The sequence below is a fragment of the Coregonus clupeaformis genome, chromosome 8 (genome assembly GCF_020615455.1).
Source record: "Coregonus clupeaformis isolate EN_2021a chromosome 8, ASM2061545v1, whole genome shotgun sequence".
NCBI lineage: Eukaryota > Metazoa > Chordata > Actinopteri > Salmoniformes > Salmonidae > Coregonus > Coregonus clupeaformis.
In genome coordinates, this window is record NC_059199.1 from 65,524,790 (window position 1) to 65,542,684 (window position 17,895).

General features: G+C 43.6%; 1 protein-coding gene across 1 annotated transcript in view; it reads right to left on the bottom strand.

Annotated features, from left to right (window-relative positions):
- Positions 1-13,905: 13,905 nt before the first annotated feature.
- The window catches only part of LOC121572388 (dispanin subfamily A member 2b-like), a 30,112-nt gene continuing 26,122 nt past the window's right edge, over positions 13,906-17,895 (bottom strand). Inside the window, exons 2-3 of the mRNA XM_041884445.2 lie at positions 14,630-14,880; positions 13,906-14,222 (exon numbers count right to left, since the gene is read on the bottom strand). Coding sequence (XP_041740379.1) covers positions 14,067-14,222; positions 14,630-14,857 — 384 coding nt within the window. The 5' untranslated portion in view covers positions 14,858-14,880 and the 3' untranslated portion in view covers positions 13,906-14,066. The remainder of the gene's footprint in view (positions 14,223-14,629; positions 14,881-17,895) is intronic.

A 17,895-nucleotide genomic window follows, 5' to 3' on the forward strand; every position in this document is an offset into this window, starting at 1 on the left:
ATATCCTCTTGTTGATGTAGCTTTGTCTGACCATTACTGTGCATTTTTCACTGCATTGACTCCCACAATGCAATATGTTAGAGAGTATTGTTAAAAAGCGTTGTCTTACCTCTGAAGTAGCTAAGAGGTTATATAAATTATATGCCACTGCCTATTCTACCCTCCTCTTGTGATGATCTAGTAAATTACTTTTATACCAAGTTAAATGTAACTGTTGCACCAATCAAATTAAAAAAGGTAATCCCTAAACGGAAACCTCCCTTGGAGGAATGAGGAAATAAATCAACTCGAGAAACTTTCGAAAGGCTGAATGGGTATGGAGGAAGTCGAAATTACAGGTCCACTTTTATATTTTAATAGAACACATTGCTAATTAAAATAAGGCAATTTGAAATGCTAGACGAGCTAATTTCTCCATATTGAAATCGGACAATCAGAATAATCAGAGGGTGTTTTTCTCAACTATTGAGAGCCTTATTAATCCTGTCCCCTCTACCCCTTATGATCTGCTTTCCGCTTCTAAATGTGAAGAGTTTGCAGGGTACTTCAGAGATAAGATGTCGTCAATGAGGTTGGGTATTAGCTTAGGTGGACAACGTGAAAAGCACTTAAAACTGCCTTAGTGAATCCACTTAAGAACAGCACACTAGATCTGTCAGCCCTCAGCAATTATAGACCAATTTCTAACCTCCCTTTTCTAAGCAACATTTTTAAACAGCTCAATGACTTCCTCAGTAATAATTCCAGAATAATTCCAGTCTGGTTTTCGCACCCACCACAGCAGACGGCACTTGTAAAGGTAGTGGACGTCTTTAGGACTAACACAGATGCTAAAAAGCTCTCTGTCTTTGTACTCCTGGATACTGTAGATCATGGTATCCTCTTGGACAGACTACAGAATAGGGTTGGCCTCTCAGACTCAGTACTGAACTGGTTTAAGACATATCTGACTGACAGAGAATATCTTATTGCCCTGGGTGACCATGCCTCAGGAAAAGTAGAGATATAATGTGGTGTCCCTCAAGGATCAATTTTGGGCCCTATACTGTTTAGTTTAAATATGTTATCCCTTGGCAGCATTATTAGGAAGCATGGTGTTAATTTTCACAGCTACGCTGATGATACACAGCTGTACACGGAGTGTACAAACCATTAGGAACACCTTCCTAATACTGAGTTTCACCCCCCTTTGCCCTCAGAACAGCCTCAATTCATCAGGGTATGGAATCTACAATGTGTCGAAAGCGTTCCACAGGGATGCTGGCCCATGTTGACGCTAATGCTTCCCACAGTTGTGACAAGTTGGGATGGTGCCTAAGTTAAGTTGTCTTGCCACATCCAAGAATGAGGCATATGGGGTAGGGATGAGAGGATTGTCAACATTTTAGTGTCTTAGACAGCAAAGCCAAACATAGCAGCCATTTCTAACCAGGACGAATCAAACACAAAGAGTAGGGTCGTGTTCATTAGGGAAATGTTTTAAAACATTCTGCAACGTAAAATGAAAATGAGCATTTCTTATTGGACAAGTCTAGGTTTGTTATCTTAGGTTTTGTGCCTAATGAACATGACTCAGGATAACATTGCAGCCAGCTGTGGAATGACGAGAAGCTTCTGAAACCGCTTTGGAGGACTGCTAAGTGGATATTTACCATAATTAACTAATTCTGTAATTTAAATAATTAAAACATGTTGTCCATTATGGGTATAATAAAAAGGCACTGGAGTATTTATGGCCTAATCACTTTTGGTACATAAAGTACATTGTAGTTTGGAAGTCATGTGATGTCAATACAAAACGTATGTATGCGAATATACATATAATATAACACTTTATCAACATGTACAGGGCGATGTGCTAGCTAGCTAAGAAACAGTGGAGGTAGTCAGTTAGCTAGCTAGCTTAATGAGCGACGGAGAGCAGCCGTAGCTGGACGGAAACGCTGACGGGGACAATCAGCAGCAAGTGAAAATCGCTAACGAGGATCAAGGACAACTTGGCGTTATAATGGCAATGTTTGGGACTATCACTGAGTTTGTGGAAGAGCACGAGAACTGGACGGAATATGTGGAAAGGTTGGGACACTTTTTCTTGGCAAATGGAATTACAGATGAGGCTAAACAGCGCTCTATTCTCTTGAGTGTGTGTGGGGCTAAAACCTACAAGCTAATGAGGAATTTGGCTACACCACGGAGACCGGGAGAAATTCCTTTTGGGGATCTAGTTGCTCTCGTTCAGACTCACCACAATCCAAAGCCTTCAGTGATTGTCCAGAGGTTCAAGTTTAACTACCATTTTCGGAAAACAGGTCAGTCTGTTGCTAACTTTGTTGCTGAATTACGTGAACTCTCTGAACATTGTGAGTTTGGGGCTATGTTAGAGGACATGCTCCGTGACAGATTAGTCTGTGGCATTAATGAGGACAGCATACAGCGCCGGTTGCTGGGGGAAGCCACACTGACTTTCAAGAGAGCCTTGGAACTATGTCAAGGGATGGAGATGGCCGCTAGTAATGCGAAAAATATTCAAAAGGCCAACAGTGGAAGTTATGCAGTGCATCAGGTGACAAAAGAGGCGGCAGGAAAAAGGGGAAAAGCAGTGGAATGTTTCAGATGTGGAGGAACACATTATGCAAACAACTGTAAGTTCAAGGATACTGTCTGTCACAATTGCAACAAAAAGGGACATTTAACTAAAAAATGCAGGGGACCTAGGAGCAAGCCAGAGGGTGGGCGGACTGGGCTGGGCAAGTTCACAGCACCGAAGCCGCAGTCAGCAGCACACCACCTAGAGAGCACAGAGGAGGAAGAGCATAGTTCCTACAACATGTTTAATGTGAGTGTTATAGTGTGGACACTATATAAATAATTACATTGAATATGTGTTGTACTTACCTGCAGTATAGTATGATTGCTATTCATGTGTGCATGGTTATTATTGGCAATGACCGTGACCTTTCCCCTCTGATGATGTCATCATCAGAGTCAGATCTGTACAATGTGACTTTACCACAGGTTGAGTGGGCTGTGTTGTTCTGCTGTTGTACCGTTTGCACATGGCTGTACACCTTTTATTTCTTGGGTTGAAAATAAAGGAAAGGAATATTGAAATGCGTGTGGGCGTTCCTCGTCAAGTTACTACATCCCTCACCAATCTACACACAATACCCCATAATGACAAAGGAAAAACAGGTTTTTAGATTATTTTTGCAAAAAAATAATAATAACTGAAATATCCTATTTACATAAGTTTTCAGACTCCTTTACTCAGTACTTTGCTGAAGTACCTTTGGCAGCGATTACAGCCTCAAGTCTTCTTGGGTATGACGCTACACACAATACCCCATAATGGCAAAGCGAAAACAGGTTTTTAGACATTTTTGCAAAAAACTGAAATACCTTTTTTACATAAGTATTCAGACCCTTTACTATGAAACTCGAAATTGAGCTCAGGTGCATCCTGTTTCCATTGATCATCGTTGAGATGTTTCTACAACTTGATTGTAGTCCACCTGTGGTAAATTCAATTGATTGGACATGATTTGGAAAGGCACACACCTGTCTATATAAGGTCCCACAGTTGACAGTGCATGTCAGAGCAAAGACCAAGCCATGAGGTCGAAGGAATTGTCAGGTAGAGCTCCGAGACAGGATTGTTTCGAGGCACAGATCTGGAGAAGGGTACCAAAAAATGTCTGCAGCATTGAAGGTCCCCAAGAACACAGTGGCCTCCATCATTCTTAAATGGAAAAAGTTTGGGACCACCAAGACTTTCCTAGAGCTGGCCGCCGCCAAACTGAGCAATTGGGGGAGAAGGGCCTGGGTCAGGGAGGTGACCAAGAACCCGATGGTCACTCTGACAGAGCTCCAGAGTTCCTCTGTGGAGATGGGAGAACCTTCCAGAAGGACAACCATCTCTGCAGCACTCCACCAATCAGGCCTATATGGTAGACTGGCCAGACGGAAGCCACTCCTCAGTAAAAGGCACACGACAGCCCGCTTGGACAGCGCTTGAGAGGATCTGCAGAGAAAAATGGGAGAAACTCCCCAAATACAGGTGTGCCAAGCTTGTAGCATCATACCCAAGAAGACTCAAGGCTGTAATCGCTGTCAACGGTGCTTCAACAAAGTACTGAGTAAATGGTCTGAATACTTATTTAAATGTGATATTTCAGTTGTTTATTTTTAATACATTTGCAAAAATGTCTAGAAACCTGTTTTTGCTTTGTTATTATGGGGTATTGTGTGTAGATTGATGAGGGGGAAAAACGATTTAATCAATTTTAGAATATGGCTGTAACGTAACAAAATGTGGAAAAAGTAAAGGGGTCTGAATACTTTCCGAATGCACTGTAACTGTCCAGTGTTTCCATATTTCTATTAAATCTGCTTTTCCTTAGGGTGCTTTTAGTCATACTATCTATTTTATTTATTTTATCCCCCTCTATTGTATTTCTATTTATTTTAATGTATTAGTCTCTTAAGTCCACTGTTATTTTATTATTGTTTTAATATTTAAATGTATCTAATTTTAGGAAACCTATTTTTTATCATTACTATTTTATTTTAAGCACTTTGAAATGCATCCCCTGTGAGAAATGTTCTCTATAGATAAAATATGTTTGATGAATAAGTAATTCAGAAGTGCTATATAACCTTGAGACCAGGGCAAAAAATGTACTTGTGGCAGGTAGATGAAAGAAATCTACCAGCCACTCAGATTTTTTACCAGCCAAAATATTTTTGCCGCCAAACACACAAAAAACAAATGACCATACTTTGTAATGTTTCTTAAAGAATAAATGTTGTTTCATTTCATTTCATTTCATTTTTTGTGACCTGCGTCTGTTAACTGAAATATCAGAGACAAAATGTTCAGCTGCCCCTTTAAGGGCGATTGGTTACCGTAGTAACGGGGCCACTCGAGTCCTGTCACATGTGTCTGTGGTCGTGTCTAGACTTGACACTTACAGTGAGGGAAAAAAAAGTATTTGATCCCCTGCTGATTTTGTACTTTTTCCCACTGACAAAGAAATGACCTGTCTATAATTTTAATGGTAGGTTTATTTGAACAGTGAGAGACAGAATAACAACAAAAAAATCCAGAAAAACGCATGTCAAAAATGTTATAAATTCATTTGCATTTTAATGAGGGAAATAAGTATTTGACCCCCTCTCAATCAGAAAGATTTCTGGCTCCCAGGTGTCTTTTATACAGGTAACGAGCTGAGATTAGGAGCACACTCTTAAAGGGAGTGCTCCTAATCTCAGCTTGTTACCTGTATAAAAGACACCTGTCCACAGAAGCAATCAATCAATCAGATTCCAAACTCTCCACCATGGCCAAGACCAAAGAGCTCTCCAAGGATGTCAGGGACAAGATTGTAGACCTACACAAGGCTGGAATGGGCTACAAGACCATCGCCAAGCAGCTTGGTGAGAAGGTGACAACAGTTGGTGCGATTATTCGCAAATGGAAGAAACACAAAAGAACTGTCAATCTCGGCCTGGGGCTCCATGCAAGATCTCACCTCGTGGAGTTGCAATGATCATGAGAACGGTGAGGAATCAGCCCAGAACTACACAGGAGGATCTTGTCAATGATCTCAAGGCAGCTGGGACCATAGTCACCAAGAAAACAATTGGTAACACACTACGCCGTGAAGGACTGAAATCCTGCAGCGCTCGCAAGGTCCCCCTGCTCAAGAAAGCACATATACAGGCCCGTCTGAAGTTTGCCAATGAACATCTGAATGATTGGGTGAATGTGTTCTGGTCAGATGAGACCAAAATCGAGCTCTTTGGCATCAACTCAACTCGCCGTGTTTGGAGGACGAGGAATGCTGCCTATGACCCCAAGAACACCATCCCCACCGTCAAACATGGAGGTAGAAACATTATGCTTTGGGGGTGTTGTTCTGCTAAGGGGACAGGACAACTTCACCGCATCAAAGGGACGATGGACGGGGCCATGTACCGTCAAATCTTGGGTGAGAACCTCCTTCCCTCAGCCAGGGCATTGAAAATGGGTCGTGGATGGGTATTCCAGCATGACAATGACCCAAAACACACGGCCAAGGCAACAAAGGAGTGGCTCAAGAAGAAGCACATTAAAGTCCTGGAGTGGCCTAGCCAGTCTCCAGACCTTAATCCCATAGAAAATCTGTGGAGGGAGCTGAAGGTTCGAGTTGCCAAACGTCAGCCTCGAAACCTTAATGACTTAGAGAAGATCTGCAAAGAGGAGTGGGACAAAATCCCTCCTGAGATGTGTGCAAACCTGGTGGCCAACTACAAGAAACGTCTGACCTCTGTGATTGCCAACAAGGGTTTTGCCACCAAGTACTAAGTCATGTTTTGCAGAGGGGTCAAATACTTATTTCCCTCATTAAAATGCAAATCAATTCATAACATTTTTGACATGCATTTTTCTGGATTTTTTGTTGTTATTCTGTCTCTCACTGTTCAAATAAACCTACCATTAAAATTATAGACTGATCATGTCTTTGTCAGTGGGCAAACATACGAAATCAGCAGGGGATCAAATACCTTTTTCCCTCACTGTACATGCGACTTCTGCTATCAGAATACGGAAATTGCATTGAAATGACGAGTCTGGACGCACAAAAGTGGCTTTGTGGTCTGATTGTGTTCAGATCTGGCTTACCCTTCAGGAGGTGGTCAGGAATGCATTGTGTACAGATTTCTCCTCAGTGGGCAACTTCAACAGCACAAGTCTCCAGAAAACGTGTGTTTTGGGACCAAGAGGCACCTTTTCATTATAACGTTGGAGGAAATACGTTCCTAGCGTGTGAGGAACGTGTTTGCTGGCCTCATAAATGCTTGCCAGCTAACTAATATTTAGAAGAAAAAAACATATTTACAATCCCTTTAGCGTTGCTTGCTGGCTAGCAACAGTAGTTAGCCACTGCCATCAGTTGTTGTTGTGTTATCATATTTTGCCTATTCCACCGTTTGTAGAATGCATACTGTCATTTTAATATAGCGCGGGAAAAGGGAATCCGGACACACTGTGGACACGGTAGACACATTTAAATGTTGGTGTAGATGCATGACGCATTCGGAATTGCATGATCAGAACTCTATGATCAGAATAGTTGCATGAACTCAAGTCTAGACACGCCCTGTGTGTGTGTGTGTGTGTGTGTGTGTGTGTGTGTGTGTGTGTGTGTGTGTGTGTGTGTGAGAGAGAGAGAAAGATTTGGGATCTGACAAGGGCGTCTCTTTGCTATGAGTTGAAGCAGCAGACTCAAACTAACGTTGAAAAACAACTGAGCTTGTGAGCAAAACAATGTAAATAGCAAAGAATCACTTTGTAGACTCGCGTAAATTATACTAACTGTTATGCCTGTGTGCAGCGCCTCCAAAAATGAATATATCAGCACTTCACTCAGTGTGCATAGCTCCCCTGCCAGGCAGTGTTACTGCGAGGTGGGATATAGAGTTCCTATTTATTTGTGCAATTAGCAGCTATGAAACAAAACAGCAGAAATACTTTGAAAACAGATACTGAAGCATTTTTCTAACCCTAACTCGCACGTGTGCTCTTACTTGACTTTTGACTTATTATTCACGAATGTAATGCTTGCACAGTAGAGTACTTACAAATTGACCACCCGCCAACGTGGCTGGTGAAATATACATTTTTACCCACCAATACCTAAATCAACTCGCGGGTGGCGGGTGTTCATTTCATGCCCTGCTTGAGACTCAGAATAAAAATTTGCCTTTTGAGCTTTTATGCCTTTTAGCAAACTGCAAACGGAACATAGTTGTCTAATGTGGCGTTTTCTGATACAAATCTATTTCTGGTCGAAAACATGTACATTATGCAGCAGCCTTAATAAGGGTAGGAAATAAACATTCACCCATAGTCTCCTCCTCTTAGCCCCAATCTGGATCATCTCACGCTACACATCTGCTTTCCATTACAAACTATACTGACAAGAGGAAACCTGTGTGATCCCTTTAAAATGCAGCCTTGTTACAAGCCCTACTGCTTCCATCCCATCTTGAAGTAAGTCATCTGTGTGTATACATAGATAAAGTCTCCAGCTATTGCTTTCACCAATCCAACTTTGTCAGATTAGGCAGGGAGAAGGGGAAGGACAGCAGGAATGATGAATGTAAGTATTTTAACAGGGCCATGAATTGAATAATGTTTATTTTACCCATCAAACCTACACGGTGTATCGCTCCAGAGGGAAAATAGATGATAGGAAGCTATTCAAGAGTACTGTGACACAGCCAGCCAGCAATTCTGGGTGACATAGCTTGTCTCTGGTAACGAGGCCTGGACTTTTTACATTGCTGGAAATTCCACTTTTACATCAACATCTGTTTACAATTTGTATCAGAGTAATAATGTCACGATCGTTTAAAGATTGGTTGAACCAAGGCACAGCGTGATAAGCGTACATGTTTATTATAACTGTGCAAACACGACAAAACAACAAACAAACGATACGTGAAGTCTTAAGGTTACACACAACAAACCTATACGGAACAAGATCCCACAACCCACTAGTGCCAACAGGCTACCTAAGTATGGTCCCCAATCAGAGACAACGAGCTACAGCTGCCTCTGATTGGGAACCACCCTGGCCAACATAGATCTAAACGATCTAGAAACTAAACATAGAAAACACAACATAGAAACTACACACCCTGGCTCAACATTTAAGAGTCCCCAGAGCCAGGGCGTGACAGTACCCCCCCCCCCAAAGGTGCGGACTCCGACCGCACAACCTAAACATAACAGGGTAGGGGCCGGGTGGGCATTCCGCCTCGGAGGCGGATCCGGCTCCGGGCGTGACCACCACCTATTATCCGCCTCCCTGTTGCGCCCCTGGTCTGGTCTGGACCTCGGCGCGCTGCTTCCCCTCTCCTTCCTCCCACGAAGTACCAAGCCCGTCTGGACCCTGGTGTGGGAGACCCCGAACCTAGAGAGGGGCTGACGTCTGGGTCTGGACTAGAACCGCTGACTGGAGCTGGACCCGACGACGGTGGAGCGAACTGCTCTGACTCCGGCGTGGAGCCGCTGACCGGAGCTGGATCAGGCACCGGTGGAGCGGACTGCTCTAGCTCCGGAGTGGAGCAGCTGACCGATGCCGGACCAGGCACCGGTGGAACAGGCACGGGCCGTGCCGGACTGGACACACGCACCACTGGCTTGATGCGAGGAGCAGGAACAGGCCGGACCAGGCTGGCGACGCGCACCACTGGCTTGGTGCGAGGGACAGGAACAGGCCGGACCGGGCTGGCGACGCACACCACTGGCTTGGTGCGAGGGACAGGAACAGGCTGGACTGGGCTGGAGACGCGCACCACTGGCTTGGTGCGAGGGACAGGAACAGGCCGGACCGGGCTGGCGACGCGCACCACTGGCTTGGTGCGAGGGACAGGAACAGGCCGGACCGGGCTGGAGACGCGCACCACTGGCTTGGTGCGAGGGACAGGAACAGGCCGGACCGGGCTGGAGACGCGCACCACTAGCTTGGTGCGAGGAGCATGAACGGGCCGGGCCGGACTGGGAACACGCACCACTGGCTTGGTGCGGAAGGCAGGAACGGGCCGGGCCGGACTGGGAACACGCACCACTGTCTTGGTGCGGGGAGCAGGAACGGGCCGGACTGGGAACACGCACCAATGGCTTGGTGCGGGGAGCAGGAATGGGCCGGACTGGGAACACGCACCACTGGCTTGGTGCGGGGAGCAGGAACGGCCGGGCCGACTGGGGAACACGCACCACTGGCTTGGTGCGGGGAGCAGGAACGGGCGTGCACCGGACTGTGGAGGCGGACTGGAGGTCTGGAGCGGAGAGCTGACACAACCCGTCCTGGCTGGATGCCTACTTCCACACAATATGTGGGAGGCATTAGCACAGGACGTACGGGCTGTGCACGCGTGCACTGGCGATACAGTACGTAGCACCGGCGCAGGATATACGGGACCGAGGAGGCGTACTGGAGACCACGAGCGTTGAGCCGACACACCCCGTCCTGGCTGAATGCCTATCTTCGCACGACACGTGCGTGGTGCTAGCACAGGACGTACAGGACTGTGCCGGAACACTCGCGGCACAGTACGTAGCTCCGCATAACACGGAGCCTGCCCAGTCACACGCTTCCTTGCATGAGTACGGGGAGTTGGCTCTGCTCTAACACTAGGCTCCGCCAACCACCCTTTTAGCCCCCCCCAAAAAAAATTATTGGGGCTGTCTCTCGGGCTTCCTCCTCGGCCGGCACCTTCTGCGTTGCCGCTGCTCCTCTCTATAGCGCGCCTCCACTGTCTCCTCCCAAGGACGGCGATCCATTCCGGCCTGAATCTCCTCCCAAGTCCAGGATCCCTTCCCGTCCAGGATCTCCTCCCAGGTCCAGGCTGTCTGCTCCTGGACACGCTGCTTGGTCCTCATTTGGTGGGATCTTCTGTCACGATCGTTTAAAGATTGGTTGAACCAAGGCGCAGCGTGACAAGCGTACATGTTTATTATAACTGTGCAAACACGACAAAACAACAAACAAACGATATGTGAAGTCTTAAGGTTACACACAACAAACCTATACGGAACAAGATCCCACAACCCACTAGTGCCAACAGGCTACCTAAGTATGGACCCCAATCAGAGACAACGAGCTACAGCTGCCTCTGATTGGGAACCACCCTGGCCAACATAGATCTAAACCAGGGGTGTCAACGTCCGACGCTGGGCCGATCAGGCCCGGCAAACGGGTTTAATCCGCCCGCGAGATGATTTTGTAAAGTATAAAAATGAGCTGCAATTTTTCAATAAAAGAAACTGCTGTTCCAATTGTGTCCACTGGATGGCGCAATAGCAATTGTGTTAAGCAAGCAAACTGTTTATACCGGGGCAGAGCAAATAGGTCAAGCAAGTGCAGCCAGTCCGGATGAGCTACTTTGTTTTGCCCGCAATATTTATTACGGCTTCTACTTTTAACATTATGTGCTTTGGCACCCTCATTGCCCCAATATGTCTCTGTCAAAAAAGAGAAAAGTGGACGCAGAGTGCAGATTGTTCCAAGAAAAATTGTCATCCTTCTATTTATTCACGGAATTGAATGGGAAAGCTGTATGTTTGGTGTGTTCACAGCATGTTGCAGTGCTGAAAGAATATAACCTTCGTCACCACTATGTGAGTCTTCATGCCGACAAATATGACAACTTTCAAGGACAGCGGAGAAGAGAAAAGGTGAATGAACTGTTGGCGGGTCTGAAGAAACAGCAGTCTGTGTTTACTCACAGCCGAGACATCAGTGACGCTGCAGTGAAAGCTAGCTACCTCATTGCTAATGAAATCGCAGTGGCTTCAAAACCATTTAGTGAGGGTGAATTTGTAAAAACTTGCATGATGAAGGCAGCGGAGATTGTGTGCCCTGAAAAGCACCAGGCTTTTGCAAATATCAGCCTGACAAGAAACACAGTTGCAGACAGGATTTCCGATCTTTCAGTGGATTTGGACAGCCAGTTGAAGAAAAAAGTAAAGTAATTTATTGCGTTTTCGGTTGCAATTGATGAAAGCACGGACATTACAGATGTTGCACAACTGGCCATTTTCATCCGCAGAGTTGATGACACATTGACCGTCACCGAGGAGTTCGTGGAGTTGGTGCCGATGACAGATACAACGACAGCAGCTGATATTTTCACTGCACTCGTCAGGCGCTGGACAGGGTCGGAGTGGACTGGTCCCGCGCTGTCAGCCTGGCTACAGATGGTGCGCCCTCAATGATCGGGAAAAAAGCAGGCGTTGTGACAAAGTTCAGAGAGAAAGTGCAATCTGCAAATGGAGGACGTGAGTTTTGGACTTTTCACTGTATTTTGCACCAGGAGGCTTTGTGTTGCAAGTCATTAAAGATGGATAACGTCATGAAGGTGGTTATTATTTTTATTATATTATTATTATATTATTATATTATATTATTATTATATTATTATAATTATATTATCCAAACTGTTAATTTCATCCGATCCAGAAGACTGAATCAACGTCAGTTTGACAGCCTTCTCAGAGAGAAAGACCACATCTATGGCCTGCCATACCACACTGAGGTAAGATGGTTAAGCCGAGGTGCTGTGCTGAGGCGTTTCTTTGATTTACGAGAAGAAATTGAACAGTTCATGGAAGAAAAGGGCAAACCAGTGTTAGAATTTCATTCCGCAGAATGGATGCAGGACCTTGCATTTATGGTGGATGTTACAGAGCACCTGAATAACTTGAACAAACAGCTGCAAGGGTGCAACAAAGTTGCCACGCAGTATTATGACAGCATACGTTCTTTCAAGTTGAAGCTGTCATTGTGGGAGACGCAACTCGCCGGTGGTGATGCAGCTCACTTCCCCTGTCTGAAAAATGTGTGGGTGACCCAACATGTGGCAGACATGAAGCGGTTCAAAGATAAAATAACGGGACTGTTAAGGGAGTTTGAGCAACGCTTTCAGATTTTTGGTGAACTGGAGAAAGACTTCAACGTTTTTTGTTCGCCATTAACTGTGAATCCCTCTGATCTGCCCGTCAGCATCCAACTTGAAATAATATACTTGCAGTGTGACTCAGATTTGAAGGGCAAATTTGCCGCAGCTGGCTTGGACACATTTTATCAGAATCTCTTGCCAGGTTACCCCAACTTGACAGCCCTCGCTGCAAAAATGTTGTGCATGTTTGGAACCACATATCTTTGTGAGCAAGTTCTCTGTAATGAGCATAAATAACACAAAGCTGCGCTCAAGGCTCACGCACAAGCACTTGAATCACATCCTGAAGTTGGCTGCCACTCAGGATGTGACGCCTGATATTGATGCGCTGGTGAAAGCTAAAAGATGCCAGGTATCAGGAGTCAAATAAACTATGCAACCCCACTTAAAGTGCTGCATGAGACACCCTGATATAGTTCTGTGATCTGTGATATACTTCTGTGAATCACTGAGGCATTGTGTGTTTGTGTGTTGTTTGTCCTCAGAATTTCAAATAACTTGAGGTGTTTTATGATTAATAGTGATGTTGTGCTTTTGGACACACTGTCCTCAGGCTCCAGCTTTATGTTTATATGTTTTTATGTTGATGTGCAATTGTTTTTAATTGTTTTTATTTTATTTGTATATTTAACCTATTCTTGACTCTGTGGTTCTTGCACTTGTTTGGGGAACAGGATTTCATTATTTGTATCTACATTTCTGCCTGAGAAATGACACCCTGATATAGTTCTGTGATCTGTGAAACAGTTCTGTGAATCACTGAGGCATTGTGTGTTTGTGTGTTCTTTTTCTTTAGAATTTTCAAATAAACTTGAGGTGTTTTATGATTAATAGTGATGTTGTGCTTGTACTATTTTGGACACACTGTCCTCAGGCTCCAGCTTTATGTTTTATGTTGATAGTATTAAAACAAAGAAAACAATCTGAAGTTGTTGTTTTTAAGTTATATATACCATGATTTTACCGGTCCGGCCCACTTGGGAATAGATTTTCCTCCATGTGGCCCCTGAGCTAAAATGAGTTTGACACCCCTGATCTAAACGATCTAGAAACTAAACATAGAAAACACAACATAGAAACTACACACCCTGGCTCAACATTTAAGAGTCCCCAGAGCCAGGGCGTGACAAATAAGTCAAAAATACCTAATTCAGTTCGTTTTTGGGGTTGATAAAGTTGTTCAACATACTCTAATTCCTACATGTTTATATCACACAAGGACAAGTAATCTTAGCAACCAGAAATAGTACGGATTGTGCCTTAAACATTGTTGAAGAGTGACAACAAAGTAGAAAGACAAGCCATGTCTCATTAAGTGAGTGTATGTCTATATTGGATGAGTCAAACAGAAACATTAACATCCATTAACAGCTATAACAACTCAAACGTAATGCATTTACAAACAAATACAATTTATTGATGAAAATAACATTTCAATGTAACTTCAACAGAATCATCTTGCATCTCTAAAACAAAAAACTAAAGAAGTGCAAATATGATCTGGTACACACTGCTGAAGGAACTTCTGTGGTGTGTGTGTTTAAGACTGGAACTACTCAGCGTATGAGTCGTTTGATGATGATACCATAGGTGATGAAGAGGAAGAGCAGCCCGAGGATTACCAGGGTCAGGGTCACAGTATTAAAGCAGCGTGCAGTATTCCCATGTTGTCTTGCTCCTTCCAAGTCTCCAACCATCTTCCTATCCCTGGACTGGAAAACAAAATGTAGAATAATTTATATTATAGAATCATTCATATGTTGCTGATTGTGTTTATATAGCTATGCATATTAGTTAACAACATGCCCACAACATAACATGTCACACTAATGGGAGGGTCTCAGTAATGTATTATCTCAGTGGTTTAATACTCCTTAATACACTTTTGGAGGTCAGGTCTATAGAGCCTATAGATGAAGTATAGGCTACACATTTTTATAACAGTGTGATAACAAGTAAGCAAAACACGAATTTAGAAAAATGTTATACTGTCCTCCTCCTTCCATAGTTCAAAGTGGGTCGCCTATATAGTAACTTGCTCAACTTCTAAATCCAGACAATAAAAGCACCCATACCAGACATTTCTATAATAAGTAATATAATGAGAATTCCAACTCACCTTTATGGAGAAATACACAGCTAACATTCCGAAACAGAATGGGTTGCCGTACACAAGGCTGCAAAGTGACCAGATAATGTGATCCTTGGGCTGAGGTACAACGGGCTGGAGCTGTCCCAAGACGACGGTATGTTGGAAGTTGGCCGCTCCGTGAGGGTCTTCATGGGGCACGTACGTATTTCCTGTCATTGGGACACACTCTGGCTGGTACGATGGTGGTTGATCCATGGCAAGCGAATATAGCTACTTATTTAGCTTAGTGTTAAAAAATACCGAAGAGCCGAAGAGAAGTTTATTTTGTGAGGACAGGTGAATGCAAAGAGTAGCCTATATAGCAGGAGGGGGAGTGGCGAAGGATGCCGTCATAAGCACTGTTTCCAGTAAATGTGTACGGTAAGTTTTGATTTCCAGACACCCTCTCGGATATTAGGGGAGGGTTGTCTAATTAGTTTTTGCTTTTGGGAGTGTATACCAGTCAAACTGTCTATCATGCTCTCTATGTACCATTCATAGTGACAATAGTGGTAGGTGGATCGTTTGTCCAGTTCTGCAATAGGCTAGCTAGCTATCATACCACACATAAAATCATTCAAAGCTGCACCAATTTTCTATATACATCTACAAGAACATAGATGAATATCTGATAGGCAGCGGAGATGCCAGTTGCGTCATTGCGCATGAAAGATCAAGCCCTCTCCCCTCTCTTGCACAATTGTGTAACTTTTCGAAGATGCCAGGTGAATTTAAAACATGCCCTTGTAATGATGTGATTTTTTTTTTTTTTATAAGACCTTTTTATAATGTCCATATGCAAGAATGTAATGAAACAGGTACGGAGAGCGAGCTTGTCCGTGGTAGGTAGGTAGCTAACCAGGATGCTTCTGCCGGAGCCTAGCACTCTGTCGACGGCTCAGCCCAATTATATTTAGATGATTGTGCCCAAGGCTGCAGGCCAAAAGGTTGAGAGTTAGGCGACCGTCGCGGACAAGTATATGGAAATAATTATTAACTAATTGATCATTAATCCGTTGGGTGAGTCGATTCACATTCTTATGAAGGCATGGTTATGGTTATGAATTATGATGTATTAACTCAAGCAATTAAAACGTTTGCTAAATGATAAATCACATTAATAAATGTAATGCGAAAGATCTCCTACATGCAACAGGGGCCCGTGATATAATAAATATAATGAAACAGGTTAGGAGAATGGGCTTGCCGTTGGTGGTCGGCGAACGTACAACCATCTGGCCTGAGGTTGGGGGTGTAGACCACTGCAGACAATTATTTTTACATTTTAGTCATTTAGCAGACGACGCTCTTATCCAGAGCGACTTACAGTTAGTGAGTGCATACAAAAAAAAATTATACTGGCCCCCGTGGGAATCAAACCCACAACCCTGGCGTTGCAAGTGCCATGCTCTACCAACTGAGCTTCACGGGGCAACAATTCAACGTTGCATAAATGTATACCATGCAGACCTGGGTTCAATATACTTGAAAATTCCTTTCAAACAATTTGAGTGTTTGCTTGAGTCTACGTGTAGTGCCAGATGGGCCGGGGTTTCAGGGTTGGGACATTTCTATTGGTGTATTAAGCCAGAGCAGGCAAGCTATTATTTTACATGTGCTTGGTGAGGTTAGACAAGCTCAAACAGGGACAGATAAAATATTTGAAATTATTTTGATACCATGGCTTGCATGAATTGAGATGTTATGTTTATGATTAATGAATGCAAGTATATTATAAAGCAAAGTGTGGGAAATATACAACATAATAAAGCTAACTCATTCCCCCACATGACCTATAAAATATTATCAACTGGTTACACTGTGTGAAGAAAATGCTAGCTACCTACTCACTATTCAGACAATCTAGGCCTATAGTTGAAAATGAATTGATGGAAACAAAGTATGAACCTGCCTTAAATGTTTTGTACAGTTGAAATCAGTCATTGTCAAAGTGTTTACCCATAGCTCTGTCTGTTGAGTGTCTGGTATGCTTACTTTAAAGTCTTAACCACTCTCCTGTGTCTGTTTGCATTTGTAAATCTTCTAATGGACCTGAATATCGCGTTGAAATGCTGGGACCTCCAAAGGACAAACCACCATTCACGGCTTGAACAGCAGCACAGATGACAACCCTATAAAAATTATCAATGTATTCAATACTGGTCCTGGAGACCAACAGGGTGTGCAGGCTTTTATTCCAGCCTAGTAACACTCCTCTATCAACTAATCAAGGGCTTGATATGTAGAATCAGGTATAGTCCTGGACTATAACAAAAGCCTGCATAACCTGGAGGTAAGATAGGCCTGTAAACCAGACACACACCAAAACCACACATATAGCATTAGCTTTTGATTTAGTGGCATCATTTAGTGGTTCAAAGCTGGTCACAATTTCATGTTAATATAGCAAATCACTTCTCTTCAGACGGGCGATATGAGAGGGAATGCTACCTAACACCGAAACACTAACAGTGATAAGCTGCAACATAGCAATCGAGTCTGGAGGCTTGTGAGAAGAGATAATGACTACGTTTCCTGTACAGGAAACAGTGGTGGTTCTTAATTCCCCAGCCCTAACTCAACCAAACTACAACTCTCCAGTGATTCATTCTGGTACAGTGTATCTACACAAATCAACACTAATATACACTAAACATTTGGTACATGACTATTTTGTTTCATAGCGAGTCTAGGCAAAGCCCTGATCCTGCCATGGTGTTAGGGATTTGTGTCTAACCCAAAAGGCACTGCTGTGTTGGTTTGGCTGCGAGGACGATGACTTAATTCATGTCTGAATCACACCGATCGATGGCCTGAAACCATTTCTAATATAACCAAGAAATATGGGGTAGGCCTAAGCACTGAAGAATGTTTGAAGAGAACTCAGAAGTTTAAACTGCTACATACTGTAAAATAATTATGAATCTTATTTGAACTAGGATATAGGCTAGCTAACACATACCTGTTTATTAAGCTAACTATCAGGGCATACATGAGGCATGGACACATACACAATAAGTAATTGGGAAAGAGATGAAACACTATACTGACAATGGAATGAAAATTATACTATAAAACAACTGAATAAATGCATGGCTTTTCAGATAGCGTCTGTGTATTTGACTGATGTGGGGTCAGATCTTCTCCCATAGGGCTGCAGTCTGACTATATTCATTTATGTGTGAACTTAGGCAAAATGGACAGGAAACTACATGTAAGAACTGACTCTCTCGTCATCTGTGCAGTAAGTAGCC